Below are 15,531 nucleotides of genomic sequence, written 5' to 3' on the forward strand. Positions count from 1 at the left end.
GTCCTCGTGGACCAAAACCTTCTTTCTCAGCTCTGATGTGCCAACATGTAGACTTACATTCTGAACAACAGCCAAATAGTTTTCTCCAAAAAATGCCATAATGCAACTGGCATACCCACAGTATTTGCGTTCAAGATTATACAATCTGCACTATTCTCAGCACGTACGGAATGAAAACTCAAAATACAAGTTTGGCACATGGACACTTTTTAATAGGTGAGGATAACTCCGCATTAAAGAGGGCTTCATGCAGCATTAGTTCCCACAAACACAATTTCGTCTACACTCGCTATCAACCATAGTAGCTGCTGCTTGTTCTGCTCTTTGAATGGTTCCTGAATTGCATACTCTGTAACACAAATAAATGCAATGAGAGTTGTCTTAGATACTACACATTTAGGAAGCCAGAGAATAGAACTCAAAGTAAACTGCAAGTTGCTGTACATGGAAAAAAGAAGAAAGGTTTCTATTTGGGTACTCATAAAAGACCACTGCCAGCACTCCACAAGGCTACTCAACAGAGTCCCTAAAGCTATCCAACTGGATCGGCTTCCACTTTGGGAATAGATTATTAACTTCTTTGAGGAATGGCAACTGCAATTGTGGTCACAAGCCATTCACATACCCAACTGCAAATTGCAATTAGGAGAGCCGGCCATTTCAGGCCTCCTCCTTATAGGATCACAAAACCCATTCGGTGAATCTGAAAGGCTTTTCTGACTCAAATCAACCTGAATCATGTCCAGCCAAAAATGGAAAAAGCCCAAGGATGGGTTTAGCCAGCCTGGAAATTAATAAAACACCACTGAGACATGTTTTGACACATGCTTACACCACCCAGTGTAATAACTAAAGAAAATGACTCTGCCATATGTGCCACTATGTCCCCAAGAAGTGCCCTGCCCATAATATTCCATAATGTGACACTAGGAATGCATTGTTTATTTGCAAACACTACCCGAATATGTGTGCTGTCACACTAGATAGACAGCCCTATCACATTTGCAGAACCCTCTAGAACCAGACTCAGAGTAAGATAATAAGCTCTTACCTTTGATGACACTGTGGGCACGGTCTTGCTGTGGCCATTACGATGACTGGAGTCAGATATTTTCACCTGTGATAAGCAGATGGGATTAGGATTCTATATGCCAACAAGAAAATCTAATCCTCACTATTTTTTAAAACACTTTTGGTGGTAGTCATGTGCACATATTTTGCCATAATGGTATCTTTTTAGTATCAACCATGTACAACCACTTCTCATCATGCAACAAACATATGGTATGAGGGTGCACTTACAATTATATTAAAAAACCATTTCTTACAGAACAACATTCTTATGGGCCAGCACTCTTCTAAATGATCTACAACGGCTTTTGACTAAAATACATGACCAACTGCTGTTCCTCTTTGCTAAATGTACAATATTCTCCAGCAAATCCTTGTGTTCCGTAACTCAATGAATGTACTATTGAACTATATACACAACATGAGAAAAGTGTAAACAGTATGCCCTTGTGGAATAAATATCTGTAAGAGGCATTAACCACAAAGAACAAATTAAGTGTGCCCCGAAAATTAATGCAAAGCCTGTGCGGAAATTTGAGAAATGATCAAGTAAATTAAGTATCAAGGGATTAGATGAATCTCTTGCTAATGGAGGCGGAGGGACCGGGGGTGACACTTACTAGCCTGGCACTCTCCCACACATTTTACAGACACAGCGGCTTCATAATGCAAGGCACCACTCAATACTGCCCATAAACAAGAAATTACAACATAAGGCAACCATGAACACTTGGCCAGATGATATGTATCCTTGCAGTACTGTGCTACTAGTACGTAACTCCGACATAACTGTTGGAACATTCCTGTACCTTTTCCCTTAATGCTTTTTGAGCGGTTTGTTTTCCAACACTAATATATACAAAAAATAAATAGAATCCAGGGGTTAAAATCTAGAAACACATCCCCGTAATGCCAAATACCATGTGCTAGGTGAAGACCCACTTAGATATCACTAGCACCTCCACTGCACAAAAGTTCCTTCCCATTCTCCCAGCATCTGAACAGAATGCCTCATCATCCACCTCCCTGCCTTACCGAAGTCCTAAAAAAAGCTATTACACTGAAACTCAAAGATCACATTGGCTCCCACAAACTCTTCCAGGTGGAACAATGAGGCTTTCATCCCCGCTGCATCAAGACTGTGGCTACCCAAGAAATCAATGCCCTGAAGATCACAAATAAGGGAGACCCCCTGCCTTTGAAGCTCTTGATCTCTTTGCAATCTTTGGCACTGTTAGACTCCAATCTCCAAGTCCTCCCTCATACTCTGTTGGCCCTCATGAATAACCCTCAAACAATTCTCAGTTGGTTCATCTTGATTCTAGACCAGAGATGACGAAGCAACTAGATACTCAGCCATATCACCTACTGTCCCATAAAGATACATTCTTGCTGCTATGACATTCAATCTACATGTAACTCACAGGAGTCCCACTAGCTAAACAAAACACGACCCTTCACCAGTAAGAAGATGCCGCCTAATTATATGAAGGTGCTGTTGGCCACCTGCATTCACCTCGTAATATACTACATAGACCTCATCCAGCAATGAATTACTGCTGTATAGCTCAGGCCTATCCCTATCAAAACTGAGCTCATTGTCATCATCACAATAATCCTCCAGCCTCCTACTGGTATCATGAATCTACAACAATTCTCCACAACCCTCTTTACCAATGCTGAATCGTAGATAGCTGTTCCTTGTAGGTCAGGTGAAGCCCTCTCTCATACTAGCTCTCCCATTTCATCGTCGATAAGGCCAGCACCCTCCTCCCTAGCTTCCAAAGTCTACCTTGTCGAAAGGTTTCCTGCCACATTGTAACTTGGCTAATTATAGATTCAAGCAAAAAGGAGTATATCGCTTCCTTCCAAAACCGCCCTGACTTCCTGTTCATAGTTCAAGTTCAATTTACTGCACCATATTCAAAGCTATTAAAATTAGTAAACAAGACAACCAAGGTGTACATCTCGCCACACCTCTTTACAAGGCTTCTGCTACACTGCCATTCTCTGGAATAACCTCCACCTCCATGTGATAAATGTGTCCTTCACTCCCCAGTTTCAGAAAAGGAAAAGTGCTTTTTTTCTACCAAAACTGCCTAATGCTCCCCTAACTAAACCCCATAATATCATAATCGTACTATGAACTTTTCTAAATGGCTGATCATTGCTTCTTACACTGGCAGCTGGATTAAAATTGTTACTTACCTGTAGGAGCAGTTTTGTTGCTTGAAGACTTTTCTGGATTGACATGCTGAGCATTACTCTACACACTGGTGGTTGGGACTAGAAGCGTAAAGTTCTCTTGTCACTTTTTATCTCTCTCTCTGGATGCTGTCAACCACGATTTAGTGTATCGTCATGTGATGTCAGACGTACGCCCCAAAAACCCCTTAGCAGCGCAAGCAATACATTTAGATTCCACATGGGTACGGGTGCCTAACTTGGTAGCCTATCCTCTTTGCTTATTATAGGAATCTCTAGATGAATAGTGTATTGAAGAACGTTTTCCCTATATGTCCCTTGGTCTACGACACTAGGACTGTTAGGCGGACCTTCAGTGATGTGTGGGTGAGATTTGCATCTAGCAAGTGAGTCAATTGACCCTCCCCCATCTCCACCAGATCTGAAAACTTCAGATGCTAGTGCTATTAACATCAAGGGCGGTGTTAGTGCTGCTGGATTTCTCAGCAGCATTTGACACCGTCTCTCATAGGATCCTGTTGAGGAGGCTGGTGGACCTGGGCGTAGGCGGCACTGTGCTGAATTGGCTCACGTCTTATCTCTTAGACCGTACACAGGAGGTCTTCACCCCCCCCTACACTTCCACAGTCAGACCACTCAAATGGGGAGTCCCACAGGGCTCCTCCCTCAGTCCGCTCCTGTTTATTGTTTATTTCACTCCCCTGGCAAAACTGATCGCTCAGACAGGGATCAAATCCACCTCCTACGCTGATGACATTCAGCTTCTTTTCACTTTTGACTCCCCCTCTTCCTCTGCTTTCGACCCGCTAAAAACCTGCCTTAGGGACATCTCCAAGTGGATGGATGCCAACTCCCTTCGACTTAATGCAGGAAAAACGGAGATTCTGTTTTTCAACTCTCCATCCCCCTGGACTCCAACCTATGGTGGCCAGTAGATCTGAGCCAAGCCCCCACGCCGAAAGATTCAGTAAGAAACCTTGGGGTCCGTTGGGATAACCACCTCAGCTTCAACACCCAGGTACAAACAGTGACAGCCTCCTGCTTTGGCAAGATCAGGACCATCAAACGGCTTATTAAATATCTTCCCGCAGACTGCCGTAAGACAGTGATCCAGGCACTGATCATTTCCCATCTTGACTATGCCAATGCCCTGTATTTAGGTATCACAACAGGCCAATGTCAAAAACTCCAGATGGTCCGAAACGCCGCCGCTCGGCTAGTGGATCCCTTTCAGACACCATATCTCTCCCCACCTCCGCAAACTACATTGGCTGCCTATAGCCAAAAGGTGCATTTTCAAAGCTATGACGCTGGCCCACCGCGCCTCTAGGGGCTTGAGGTCCGCCCACTTGAAGAACACTCTGCGGCCGTATACCAACCAAAGGGGGGGGGGGGGCGCACGCACACACACACACACACACACACACACACACACACACACACACACACACACCCCCGGCTTGTGTCCCCTGATGCCCAGGTACATCACCAACAGGCGAGTGACACTTCTGTACAATGGTCACAGAGGGAGTCATTGTTTGAAAGGCTTGCCTACTTCTGTGTTCTTAGTTGTGTGATGACCTCCTACGGTGTCATGTTAAATTTCTGGGACTTTATCAGTCTGTTCAGAAACTGGAGGTATAGAATAGGTCTTAGTGTTGGGCATGGTTCGGATACAAAAAATAGACTGAGTATGCTGTTTGGCTGATATCCTTGCTTGGTACCTTTTCTATTGCTTGCTTTTGGAGGAGGAGTTTTTAGACTTCTTGCTGCAAGTGAACTACTTCTTTTTTGGTACGAGTTCTCAGTCTTGAGCTGTCCATTGTAAGATTCATTACAGCGCCTATGTCATATGATGTTTAATATCTACTTTCATTCTTCCCCCTACTGGTGTTGAATGATTTAGGCCTTTGACGGAAAATCACTTGGCCATGGGTTGCGGGCTAGGTTGGAAGCCTCATTCTCCCATTGCTTTCCTTACTGGTACGGACCCTTTCATGATTGACCTCAAACTAAGAGGGGCCCATGGCTTTTGCCGTCTCATTGTGCTTTATTATTTGCTGAAGCATGTGGTCTATTGCTGAGATGGGTACATGTATGACTGACGACTGAATTTCTGTGGATGAATCCGGACACTAGCAGCCAGGCATGTCTTCTGAGGGCAGTGTCTGTATTGATCTGTCTGCTAGCTGTATCAGTTACATCCAATGTCAATTTTAACAACTCTTTCCTCTTATTGCTTTGGCCCACTTGTTGTAATGGTTGTCGAGATGCTGAATTTGCTTCCGATATACTCCCACTGCTGATGACCAAATCAGTTGAGTAGTGCATTTGAGTTTGCTATCCTCCAAAGGGTGGCAGCAGTGCTCTCTAACTTTTTCTCCACATCTCCATTCTTCCTCATCTTGTCAGGAGGAGTATGAGAAGACATCAGGGCATGAGCTCTCTTTCTGGCTCATATGCTACCACATTGACCTTAAAATATGCGGAGTCTTGGAAGGAGGGTTACTTATTCTTTTTCACTCTGGGCGTCACTGCGTTGCAAGATACTTGTTCTTTCTAACTTTCCGTCCTGTGGTAGAGGATACTTGGGAGATTCAAGAGATACTGGCATTTCCTCTGTGAGGACATACTGGTCTCCAACAGAAAACATTACTCTGGCTGCTCCTCTTTGAGGTGCATTACTTAGCTGTCAACCTCTCAAGGCTTATGCTGTACACCATTAGGTCATCAGGAAGTGAGGGCCTAGAGTAATAAGAGTCGACACTCTCCCCTTATGAATCAATTTATAGGTCTTTCCAGTCCCATCTGTGGTCTGGAGGCCCTGAAAAGGTCCCTGCTCATACTGTTCCTCTTCCTCGCAGAAGAGCCCGTGCTCCACTTCTCGGAGCTTCGGTGTATTCAGCGGTTCAAAGTTAAGATTTTCCTCATCCTGCCCTTTGTCTTCCACAGGCCTTATTGGGATTTGTAGGAAGCTGGCTCTGTATATTGATATTGCCACTAGGTGGTAATACCGTGCCCAGAGTCCAGGGATTCTCAAGTGTACAGGGCTTAATGCACAACCTAAACTATTAGTCGTAGTGTGGATGATTAGCCTTAGGCCTATTACTGAGGAGTGCAGGACATTTATTGCACAACAGTGATCAATAATGGCACAAGACTCAAGAAGGAGATCCAGACCAATTGTAGAAAATTATACTTTGTACTTTATTGAAGACATATTAAAGTAGCGACACACAGTAAAGGCCATATTTTGGACCAAGTTTGGACCTCTGACTTCGACATCTCTCCCCCCGTAGTCTCCCCTTGCTCCTGGTCTGATCATTGCTTTATTTCCTTTTCCCTGAAAAACGTACCGCTTATCCCTCCCACTCTGATCTGCAATCTCACAACCCGTAATTGGAAAAGAGCCAACCTGGCCGAATTCCATTCCATACTGGCTGCCACCGCCCCCACTGGCCAGTCTCCAGTTGACTGCCAGGCTCTCCATCTTGAGCACTGGCTGGTGTCCGCCAGTAACAAAGTTGCCCCACTGAAGGTCATAAAAACTAAACGTCCTCATGACGCCCAACGGTGGTTTACAGAGCAGCTAAAAAAGGACAAATTGGCCCTCCGTCAGGCAGAACGCCGCTGGAGGCGCAACTATGACCTGGAACTTAAATCCGCCTATGTTGTATTGCTGAAACTTTACAAAACTTCCATCCTGCTAGCCAAGACCACCTATTTTTCCCAGAAAATTACTGACTCGGCCTCTAAAGCCAAGGAGATCTTTTCCATCGTTAATGAGCTTACTTCACCGGACCGAGTAACTGCCCAACCTCTACCTACACAGGCTCTCTGCGATTCCCTCAATTCCTATTTTATTAATAAAATTGCAACTATTAAAAATAATATTCCCTCTCCTTCCTCCCCCTCCCCCCCGGCCTTACCTCCTGTGAATTCTTCCCGGTTGGATGTCATTCCCCCGATTTCCACAACTGACTTTGTATCCCTGTTATACAAAGTGAGCTCGGGCTCACCTAACGATTGCTGCCCCCCACAGATCCTCAAGGAGGCTTTTTTGGCTTGTCCGGATTCCCCGCTTGAATTGCTTAGTTACTCTTTAGCCACAGGCATCGTCCCTGACTCATTCAAACGTGCTGTTGTGGTCCCCATCCTAAAGAAATTGAATGCCGACCCCTCGGTATAGAGCAATTTTCGGCCTATCTCCCTCCTTCCCTATCTTGGGAAGATTCTGGAGGCCCATGTCACTGGCTGCCTCAGTGCGTTCATTAAGGAATTTTCTTTTCTGGATGCCCAGCAGGCTGGTTTCCGGCCGGCCCACTCCACCGAAGCTGTCATCGTGGCTGTAATGGACGCATTGAGGAAAGGTGCCGACAAGAACATCTCCCAGGCCCTTGTACTATTGGATCTGTCTGCAGCTTTTGACACGGTCGATCACGAAATACTGATCGACCGTGTCAGTAACGCTGGCATTCAGGGCATGGCTCTGACGTGGATTAGATCTTTCTTGCACCAGCGCACCCAGGCGGTCCACCTGTCCATCTACTCAGCATCTCACTTTCCCCTCACCTGTGTAGTTCCGCAGGGCTCGGCCCTGTCGCCGCTCTTGTTTAACCTTTACATGGAGCCCCTCATAGCCTCCCTCCGTCATAACCCGGTTACCATCTTTAACTATGCTGATGACCTTCAGCTGGTTTTCCCTATCAACTCTGCCCCTTCCTCCCGTGCCAACTTTCAATCCACCATGCTCTCCATCTCTGAGTAGATGTATCATAGCCAGCTGAAGCTCAACCCTGATAAGACGGAGCTGGTTCTGTTGGGTGGGCCAGCCAACCCTTGGAACACCAACTTTTGGCCTTCCTCCCTTGGCGCCCCTCCCAACCCTGTCAATTCGGTCAAAAGTCTTGGCGTAATTATCTGTAGTAACTTGTCAATGAAGCCTCAAATAAATGCAGTTACCTCCTCCTGCTTTTTTCACCTTCGCAGGATTCGTAAAATCTGCAGGTTTCCGACTACAGAGGCACTCATCCTCATCATTATGGCCTTAATTACTTCCCGGATTGACTATGCTAATACCCTCTATGTTGGGATCCCTGCCTACCAACTGCATCGGTTACAGCTGGTGCAAAACCAGGCAGCTAGATTAGTCTTCCACCAGCCTAAACACCCACACGTCTCGCCTCTACTGAGGAACCTTCATTGGCTCCCAGTAGCTAAGCGCTGCTTGTTTAAACTTGGATTTACCATCTTTAAGGCCTTATCTGATCTAGCCCCAGCATTCATTGCGTCTAGAATCCAGCGCTATGCCCCCCTGCGAGATTTGCGTTCTTCCTCCTACAACCTGCTTGTCATCCCGCGGTTCAATCGGAAAAAACACGGCGGTCAGTGTTTCTCCTTCCTAGCCCCCAAGTTGTGGAACTCTCTCCCGAGCAACCTCAGACTTAGCTCCAGCTATGCTTCCTTCCGGAAGTTGCTCAAGACTCATCTCTTCCAACAAGCCTATGAGTAACTCATGCACCTGCTTCTCGCCCCTCCGTTTTGAGCGCCATGAAACCGCCTGGTGACCGTGCGCTGTACAAGTTCTTTTAACATAACATAACTTAACAAGACCCAGGTCCTCATAATAAGATAAGTATTTTATAAATTAAAAATACTTTTCACACAGTCCAATGTTTTCCTAAGGGGAAAACAATAACACAGTCAAAACAGGTTAAGTATTAAACTTACAATCTCAGTCTTCTGAGTCCAACGTCAGCACAGGCCAGGTGAGTACCAAAATCGCACCACCTGTGGCACAGGAGCTGCCGGGTGCAGAGCTCAAAATAGGAGCTCGGCCCAATGCTTTTCAATAGAGACAGGTGGGGCCTGGAGCCACACCACTTGCAGGTAAGTTGATCAGTAGGAAGCTGGCTCTGTATATACTATACCAAAGTAACGCATAGTGTGTACAGAGTCCAGTGGATCCCCAAAGGTAGGCAGAGGCTAAAGTAGATAATAACTTACTCTCTATTTGTGGTAGTGTGGGCGAGCAGTATGGCTTTATCAGAGGGTAGTGTTAAGCATTTATAGTACACACTCAGGTAAGAAATGATTTCACACATTCAAAGACTGAACTCTGCCCAATTTGTTTTGTATAAAAATATTATGGAGTTGTATTTTATTTCTAGAAACAAGCCAGGCCTGGTGAAGGTAAGTGAAATAATACAGTTTTATGTACTTGTTTGTATACAGGTAGGTCAAGTATTTAGAAACAGATGAGATTACTTTTCAGTTACTTTGCAGGTACTGTATGATTACTTTTTAAGTTACTTTTCAGATTACTTTTCTTACTCAGTGTGATATGCTTAGAAATCACACTGGGACATGTCCGGGATAAAAGGGAAGTAAAATTGTTTTTGCCAAAACACAGTTTCTTAGGTTAACAATACAAAACACCTTCCACACTTTTTCAGAGGAAACACTCAATGCAATACTATGGAGGAAAGTAGGGCTTTCGTTTTGCAGGTAATTAAAGGGTGAGTTTCTAGGGTTTGAACAAGGTTTCCCAAAGGGTCAAGGATGCACTTTCAAAGCACCCTCAGCAGCACTATGGTGGCCAGTTGCAGAGTGCAGAGGCCCAATGTTATCCAATAGGGGATCGGGGTCCACCAGGTTGGTGGCTGCTCACAAACAGGCTACCAGGTTGTGGGAGAAAAGCTCCTGGACCTAAGCTCAGGCAAAGGGGGATCAGAGTTAGCACACAAAGTGCACCCACACCTGAGGGGTAGGGTTGGCAGAGGTGGGCTCACCTTATGGGCTGTTCTAGTTTTCCCGTCTGTGTTCCAGCAGAAAAGGAGGGGAGATATGAAGGGGGCCTGCACTTGATAGCAGGAGAGGCTAGAGGTTGCGTTACAAATGCAGCAAGGCCTTTGAAGCTCCCTTACCACAGATAGCTCTTCCTGACCTGGGGAGGTGTAACCACATCCACCCAGGAAAAGCTTTGTTTCTGGGTTTAGGGAGTGAAGGCTCTCACCACGGTCGTCCAGAAACATATCTGGTGGTGGCAGGCTGGTGATTACCAGTCGGAGATCCCACCAGAGGCTGGTCGCTTTTCGGGGGGCATCTCTAAGATGCCCTCTGAGTGCATTCAATAACCAATCCCACACTGGAATCATGGTGGTGTGGAACTCGAGTTGTCAAGTTCCCAGCCCATGTACTCTTTATGGCTTCCCTGGCACTTACAATATTAAGAGAAAGTACCCAATACTGTGGGGGGCATATCTGCTCATGAAGATATGCCCACAACTGGAATATAGTACACCATCCCTTAAGGCTGGTAAGGGCTGCTGGAGGGGTGACTTACCTAGATCGTAGGTTGTGCTAGCTGACATGGCAGAAAAGCAGTGTGCCATGTCGACTTGCCAATTTCTTCACCTCACAGGGACATAGCAACTGCAGGGGCAGTGGCATGGTCCTAATGAGGGGATTCCAAGGGGCCCTCTTCAGCCTCCAGGCCGTAGGTACCCAGGGTTCCATATGTTAGGGACTTACACGGGGTCAAGGGGTACCAATTGTGGACATGTTTTAGGGAAAGGACACTAGTACTGGGAAATTGCACAGTAGGAACCCAATACTCTACAGTCAAAGTTGCATCAAAGCCCGACAAAAAGACTGTGTGGGGGAGAGGGGGAAGCTGCAACAGAACCCCATTTTCTCACATGATTCCAAATCCTTTCAGGGATGTGTCGAAATCGAAATTATGGAGGATTGCAGCAATTTCGGTTTCGAGACTGTGTTTTTCCTTTTGAAATCAAGTGTGTTTTGTTTAGCAACGGGGGTCAGCAGCGTATTGCTCTTCGGAGTCAGAGGTTCCTGTTCAGACTCCTTTCCCATCCCCGATCCTTTTTTTTAGGCATCAAACCGGTGTCATTATGTTGCGATCCATGGGCCGACTTTTGCTTCAACCTACATTCATTTGTCAAGGGTTTTGAGGAGGTTTTGGAGTCTGAAAATCTTCAGCTCGGTCCTACAATACTTTTGGAGTGTGCTTCATCTGTGAATCTCCTTTCCTCAGTGTTCTCCTTTCTTCGCCACCTCTGGTGTTTTTATTAGGTCAACAAATGTTTTCTCAACATCAGACCCTTCTCCTTGCATCATCTTAGTTTCTTCAGGGTTTCTATCGTCATCACTCGACAGACCAAGGTCTCTGAGGTAGGTTTGCTTGCATCATGGAATAGTGAACCCACTGCTGATTTTCTCTTACAATGACCATCTTAGCTTGATACTTACCACGAGCATTGCAGTCTTCAGTGCAATGGTCCTTCAGCAAGCAGAGACTGAAGACTTTGTGACTGCTCTTTTGGGCAAACTTGTGGTGGTACTTTGGGCAGAACCTAAAAGAATTGTTCTCCCTTTCCCTTGATTGTTACCCATCGCCCACACCCATTTTATACATTCTCTGACCACACTGTTGGGTCTCCCATGAGGCAAAGCCATTTTGTTTGTTATTCAGTGCATTTGGTCTTTCTTTAACATGCCATGTCTGTATCCAACGGTTTTTAGTTCGCTTGCTCTGTTCTATAGATGCCTTCCTTCAATTCCACTTTGACAGCCCTGGAACTCAAACTCTTTTTTCCTGTACAACAGCAGAAAAATTATATATAGGTGGGTACCAGGGCGTACTTCTCCAATCATAGGAGGATGGACATGACAGAAAATTATGGCCATTGGTGTTGCTAATATTAATGGAATGCCAATAGCTCAAACTCTCAGTAAAACCATCGCGGCAGTCGCGATTTAGCTTAAAACATCGAAAATAGCAAACAAAGTGTCTAGGGAGGTTCTTAAATCAAAGTCGTAGTAAACCTTAGACCATTATTTCCAAACTTTATTAGTTTAAACATCTGAAGCTAAAGCGTGGGTGCTGCGATTGCTTCAAAAGTGAGGAAATAGAAAAAAACTTTTTTTTAATTTCTTTACTTTTGAAATAAAAGTGCAGGTGCAATGATTGTAACAAAAGTAAACAAACCGTAAAAAAAAAATGGCGACAGCACGCATTTTTTTTTGTTTTTATTTATTTACTTTTGTTACAATGGCAGAACCCGTGCTTTACCTTTAAACATCTTACGCTAAAGAGCGGGTGCCGCAATTGCTTAAAAAGTAAAGAAATAGGGGGCGTGGCTTGGCGGGCGATGATGGCGGTCGCAGCTTGGTAGAGCTCCCGCCGGCCCGAACTTACCTTCTTCATTTATCCTGGCCCCCGAGCCCGCAGGGGATTCCTAGCTCTTGCCATCGATCCGGGAGTGTGTCCTGCTCTCTCCGGTGCTGCGATCCCGCAAGTTTGGCTCCACCGGGACCCTGTGGCGCCGACAGCGGTTTGCGGCCCAGCGACTGGCCGTGAGCCGCGGACCTCGATTTTGGAGACGCCGAGTGGCAACTGCCGGAGCGCTGCCGGGGGTGACGTCAGCAGTGCGGACCCCGGACGGCCTTGCAACAATCGGACCCCGGGCCCGTGGGTGGAGCCTGACGAGCGCCGCCGGCCCTGAGGTAGGCCCTGTCTTCTCCGGTGCCTGGATCTGGCGGCTCCGTCCCCTCTGAGACCCTGAGGCGCCGACGGCGGTCTGCGGCCTGGCGGCTGGCTGGAGGCTGGGGACCTTGATTTTGGGACCACCGAGGGGCGGCCGTGTGGCGTCGGCGGCGCAGACCTTGGCCGTGCCTGGCAGCATTGGTTACCGGAGGATTACGGAGGTGCCCTACCTCCTCTGTTCCTGAGAGCATTTGTGGGTGTCACGGTGTAGTGGGGGCCTGTCCGGTCCTGTGAAGCCGGGGCCTCGAGCTTCGTCACGCCGGGGGCGCATTGGCCTGCCACAGTTTCCTACACGGTCACTAGCCCCGGCGTCCGGGGGCGGGGCCGGAGACCTCCTGTGCCCATTGCAGTGGACTTGCTGCCCAAGGCCTGCTGGACCTGCCGCGGGCGGCGCCCGTCCCGTTCAGTGTGAGGACCTGCGGTGTCCGTGAGCGGCCATGACCAGGGGTGGTGGAGGGGGCCCGCCTAAGCAGGGCCCCATGGACAAGTTTGCCGGGCCCAGTGGCGGCGCCGGGGCATCTGGCGGCGGAGGTGGATCGGGACCTGACAACGCGGCTATCCTGGCGGCCATTACCCAATCCCGGGACATGCTTGATGCCAAGATTGGGGCAGTGGGAGCGGATGTTACACTGCTTCGTCAGGACCTCCGGAACGCGGTGGCGCGGATCGCTGAAACTGAATCTCGCATCTCGGTGACTGAAACGGACATCGGTGCCCTAAAGAAAAGAATGGCGGAGGTGGAATGTGTCCAGAAGACCCTTGCGGCCCGTGTGGAAGATGCTGAAGGGCGCGCACGGAGAAACAACCTCCGTTTTATCGGCTTTCCGGAGCGGTGTGAGAAGGATGGTATGGAGCGGTTCCTGACCCGCTGGCTGGAGAGCTGGGTCCCCGAGGAGACACTGTCAGCGTGCTTTGTGATTGAACGGGCACACAGGGCCCTGACTCAACGGCCGCCTGAGGGGGAGCGTCCTCGGCCGGTCATTGCCCGGCTGCTGAACTATCATGACCGCGACGCCATATTGCGGGAGGCGAGGAACAAGGGTTCGCTTACTTATGAAAATCACACCATAATGATCTTCCCGGACTACACGAAAATGGTTCAGCAGCAGCGACAATCCTTTGTGGCCGCCAAGGCTAAATTGCGCGGCCTGAAGCTCCAATACTCTCTTCTGTATCCGGCCCGCTTGCGGGTGGTACACCAATCCCGGACACACTTCTTCGATACTCCCGAGGAGGTATTCCGCTGGACCGACGAGACGGTGCGGCTTCGGCCACATGCCCAACCGGGACTGAACCCTGGCGGGTCCCAAAGGTCATCACCGGAGCGGACGGACCGTCCTAACCGGAGGGGACGGCATCGACGGTCCAGATCTAAGAAAAGGTCAGCCTCCGCTAGTACGACGCGGACGACCGGAACTCTGGACTCTGAACACTCCAATGCTGGCAGTTGAACCCTGGTGGAGCCTGGACATTGGTGTTGCTCTGTGCTGGAATGGATCGGCTGGTGAGACTGTTCCTTATGACTCTAGTCGTGCTTATCTCTATGCTCCTGAACCACTCTGAGGCTCTGGGTTGAGCCACTGCGGGGCTCGGGTGGCGGTTTCTATGGGCCTTAGACCCACACGAGTAGTGGGTGTTGTTGGGGGGGTGGTGTGTGTGTGCTAATGGGGGTGTTGGGATCCATTGGTATGGCGAGTCCTGGGTTCTCTGTTCTGGACCCGGATCTCTCCATGCCGCGACAGATACTTCACTGTTTTCTGAGGTATTGGGGTTGGGGGAGTGGGGCGCAGGGGGGGTTGCCTTGCTGTTGGCGTTTGGGGAAGTTTGGGCTGGGGGTAGCCTGGTGGGTGTTGGGGTACTGAGTGTTTGGGCTGGGGGGGTGGGACCGCACGTGTATGTGGCTTTTGATTTTGTTGCTTTGTGGGGTGCGCCAGGGTGGGGCGGAGGGCCGGATACTGGACACTGTATTGATAATGGCTGATAATACGACTCTGTCTCCTCAAAAGTCCCTGCGGGTTGTGACGTGGAATGTGAGGGGTATGCTAGATAAAATCAAGCGTGGGGCTGTGTTGCGTTGGGGGAAAAGAGAATTGGTAGATGTGCTGCTGCTTCAGGAGACCCACATGCTGGGCTCTAAGGCCCTTAGCCTCCAGAGGTTTGGATTTCAGCAAGTGTACCATGCGGGCTTCACGAGGGGCTCGCGGGGAGTGGCTATCTTGGTGCACCGCAGGGTGGCCTATGTGCATGAAAAGCAATGGATTGATCCTCAGGGCCGGTATATTTTCATCAAAGGCCTGTTGGGTACCGAGCAGGTGGTTTTTGGTAGCATATACGCCCCCCCCCCCTCTGCAGTGGGCCTTGTCTGAGCGGCTGTTTGCGCTGTGGGATGAGATTCCGGAGGTACTGACCATGGTGGGAGGCGATTGGAACGAGGTTATGGATGTGGGCCTGGATCGCCTGAGGCGGGTGCCTGTTGTTTCGGATCCCCCCCCTGCTGCTGCTCCCACCAAACTGTGTGCGACTGCGAGTGGTCTGGGCTGGGTTGATGTGTGGCGACACTTTCATCCTGCTGCACGTGAATTCACATATGTGTCGGCGGTGCATGGGTCCTTTTCGAGACTAGATTATCTGTTCGTGCCGGATGCCTGTCTGAGTCGAGTCAGTGATGCTGTGATACTTCCCAGAGG

At 48.4% G+C, this 15,531-nt stretch overlaps 1 protein-coding gene across 2 annotated transcripts in view; it reads right to left on the reverse strand.

Annotated features, from left to right (window-relative positions):
* LIG3 (DNA ligase 3) overlaps positions 1-15,531 on the reverse strand; it is a 222,520-nt gene that overhangs the window by 12,051 nt on the left and 194,938 nt on the right. Inside the window, exons 20-21 of one of the 2 annotated variants that reach the window (XM_078679596.1) lie at positions 1,052-1,117; positions 200-349 (exon numbers count right to left, since the gene is read on the reverse strand). In XM_078679596.1, the coding sequence (XP_078535722.1) occupies positions 293-349; positions 1,052-1,117 (123 nt within the window). In that variant the 3' untranslated portion in view covers positions 200-292. Of the gene's footprint in view, positions 1-199; positions 350-1,051; positions 1,118-15,531 lie in introns of those variants that run through there. The other variant, XM_078679597.1, reaches the window with a different exon arrangement.

This window comes from Lissotriton helveticus, chromosome 3_1 (assembly GCF_964261635.1).
Source record: "Lissotriton helveticus chromosome 3_1, aLisHel1.1, whole genome shotgun sequence".
NCBI lineage: Eukaryota > Metazoa > Chordata > Amphibia > Caudata > Salamandridae > Lissotriton > Lissotriton helveticus.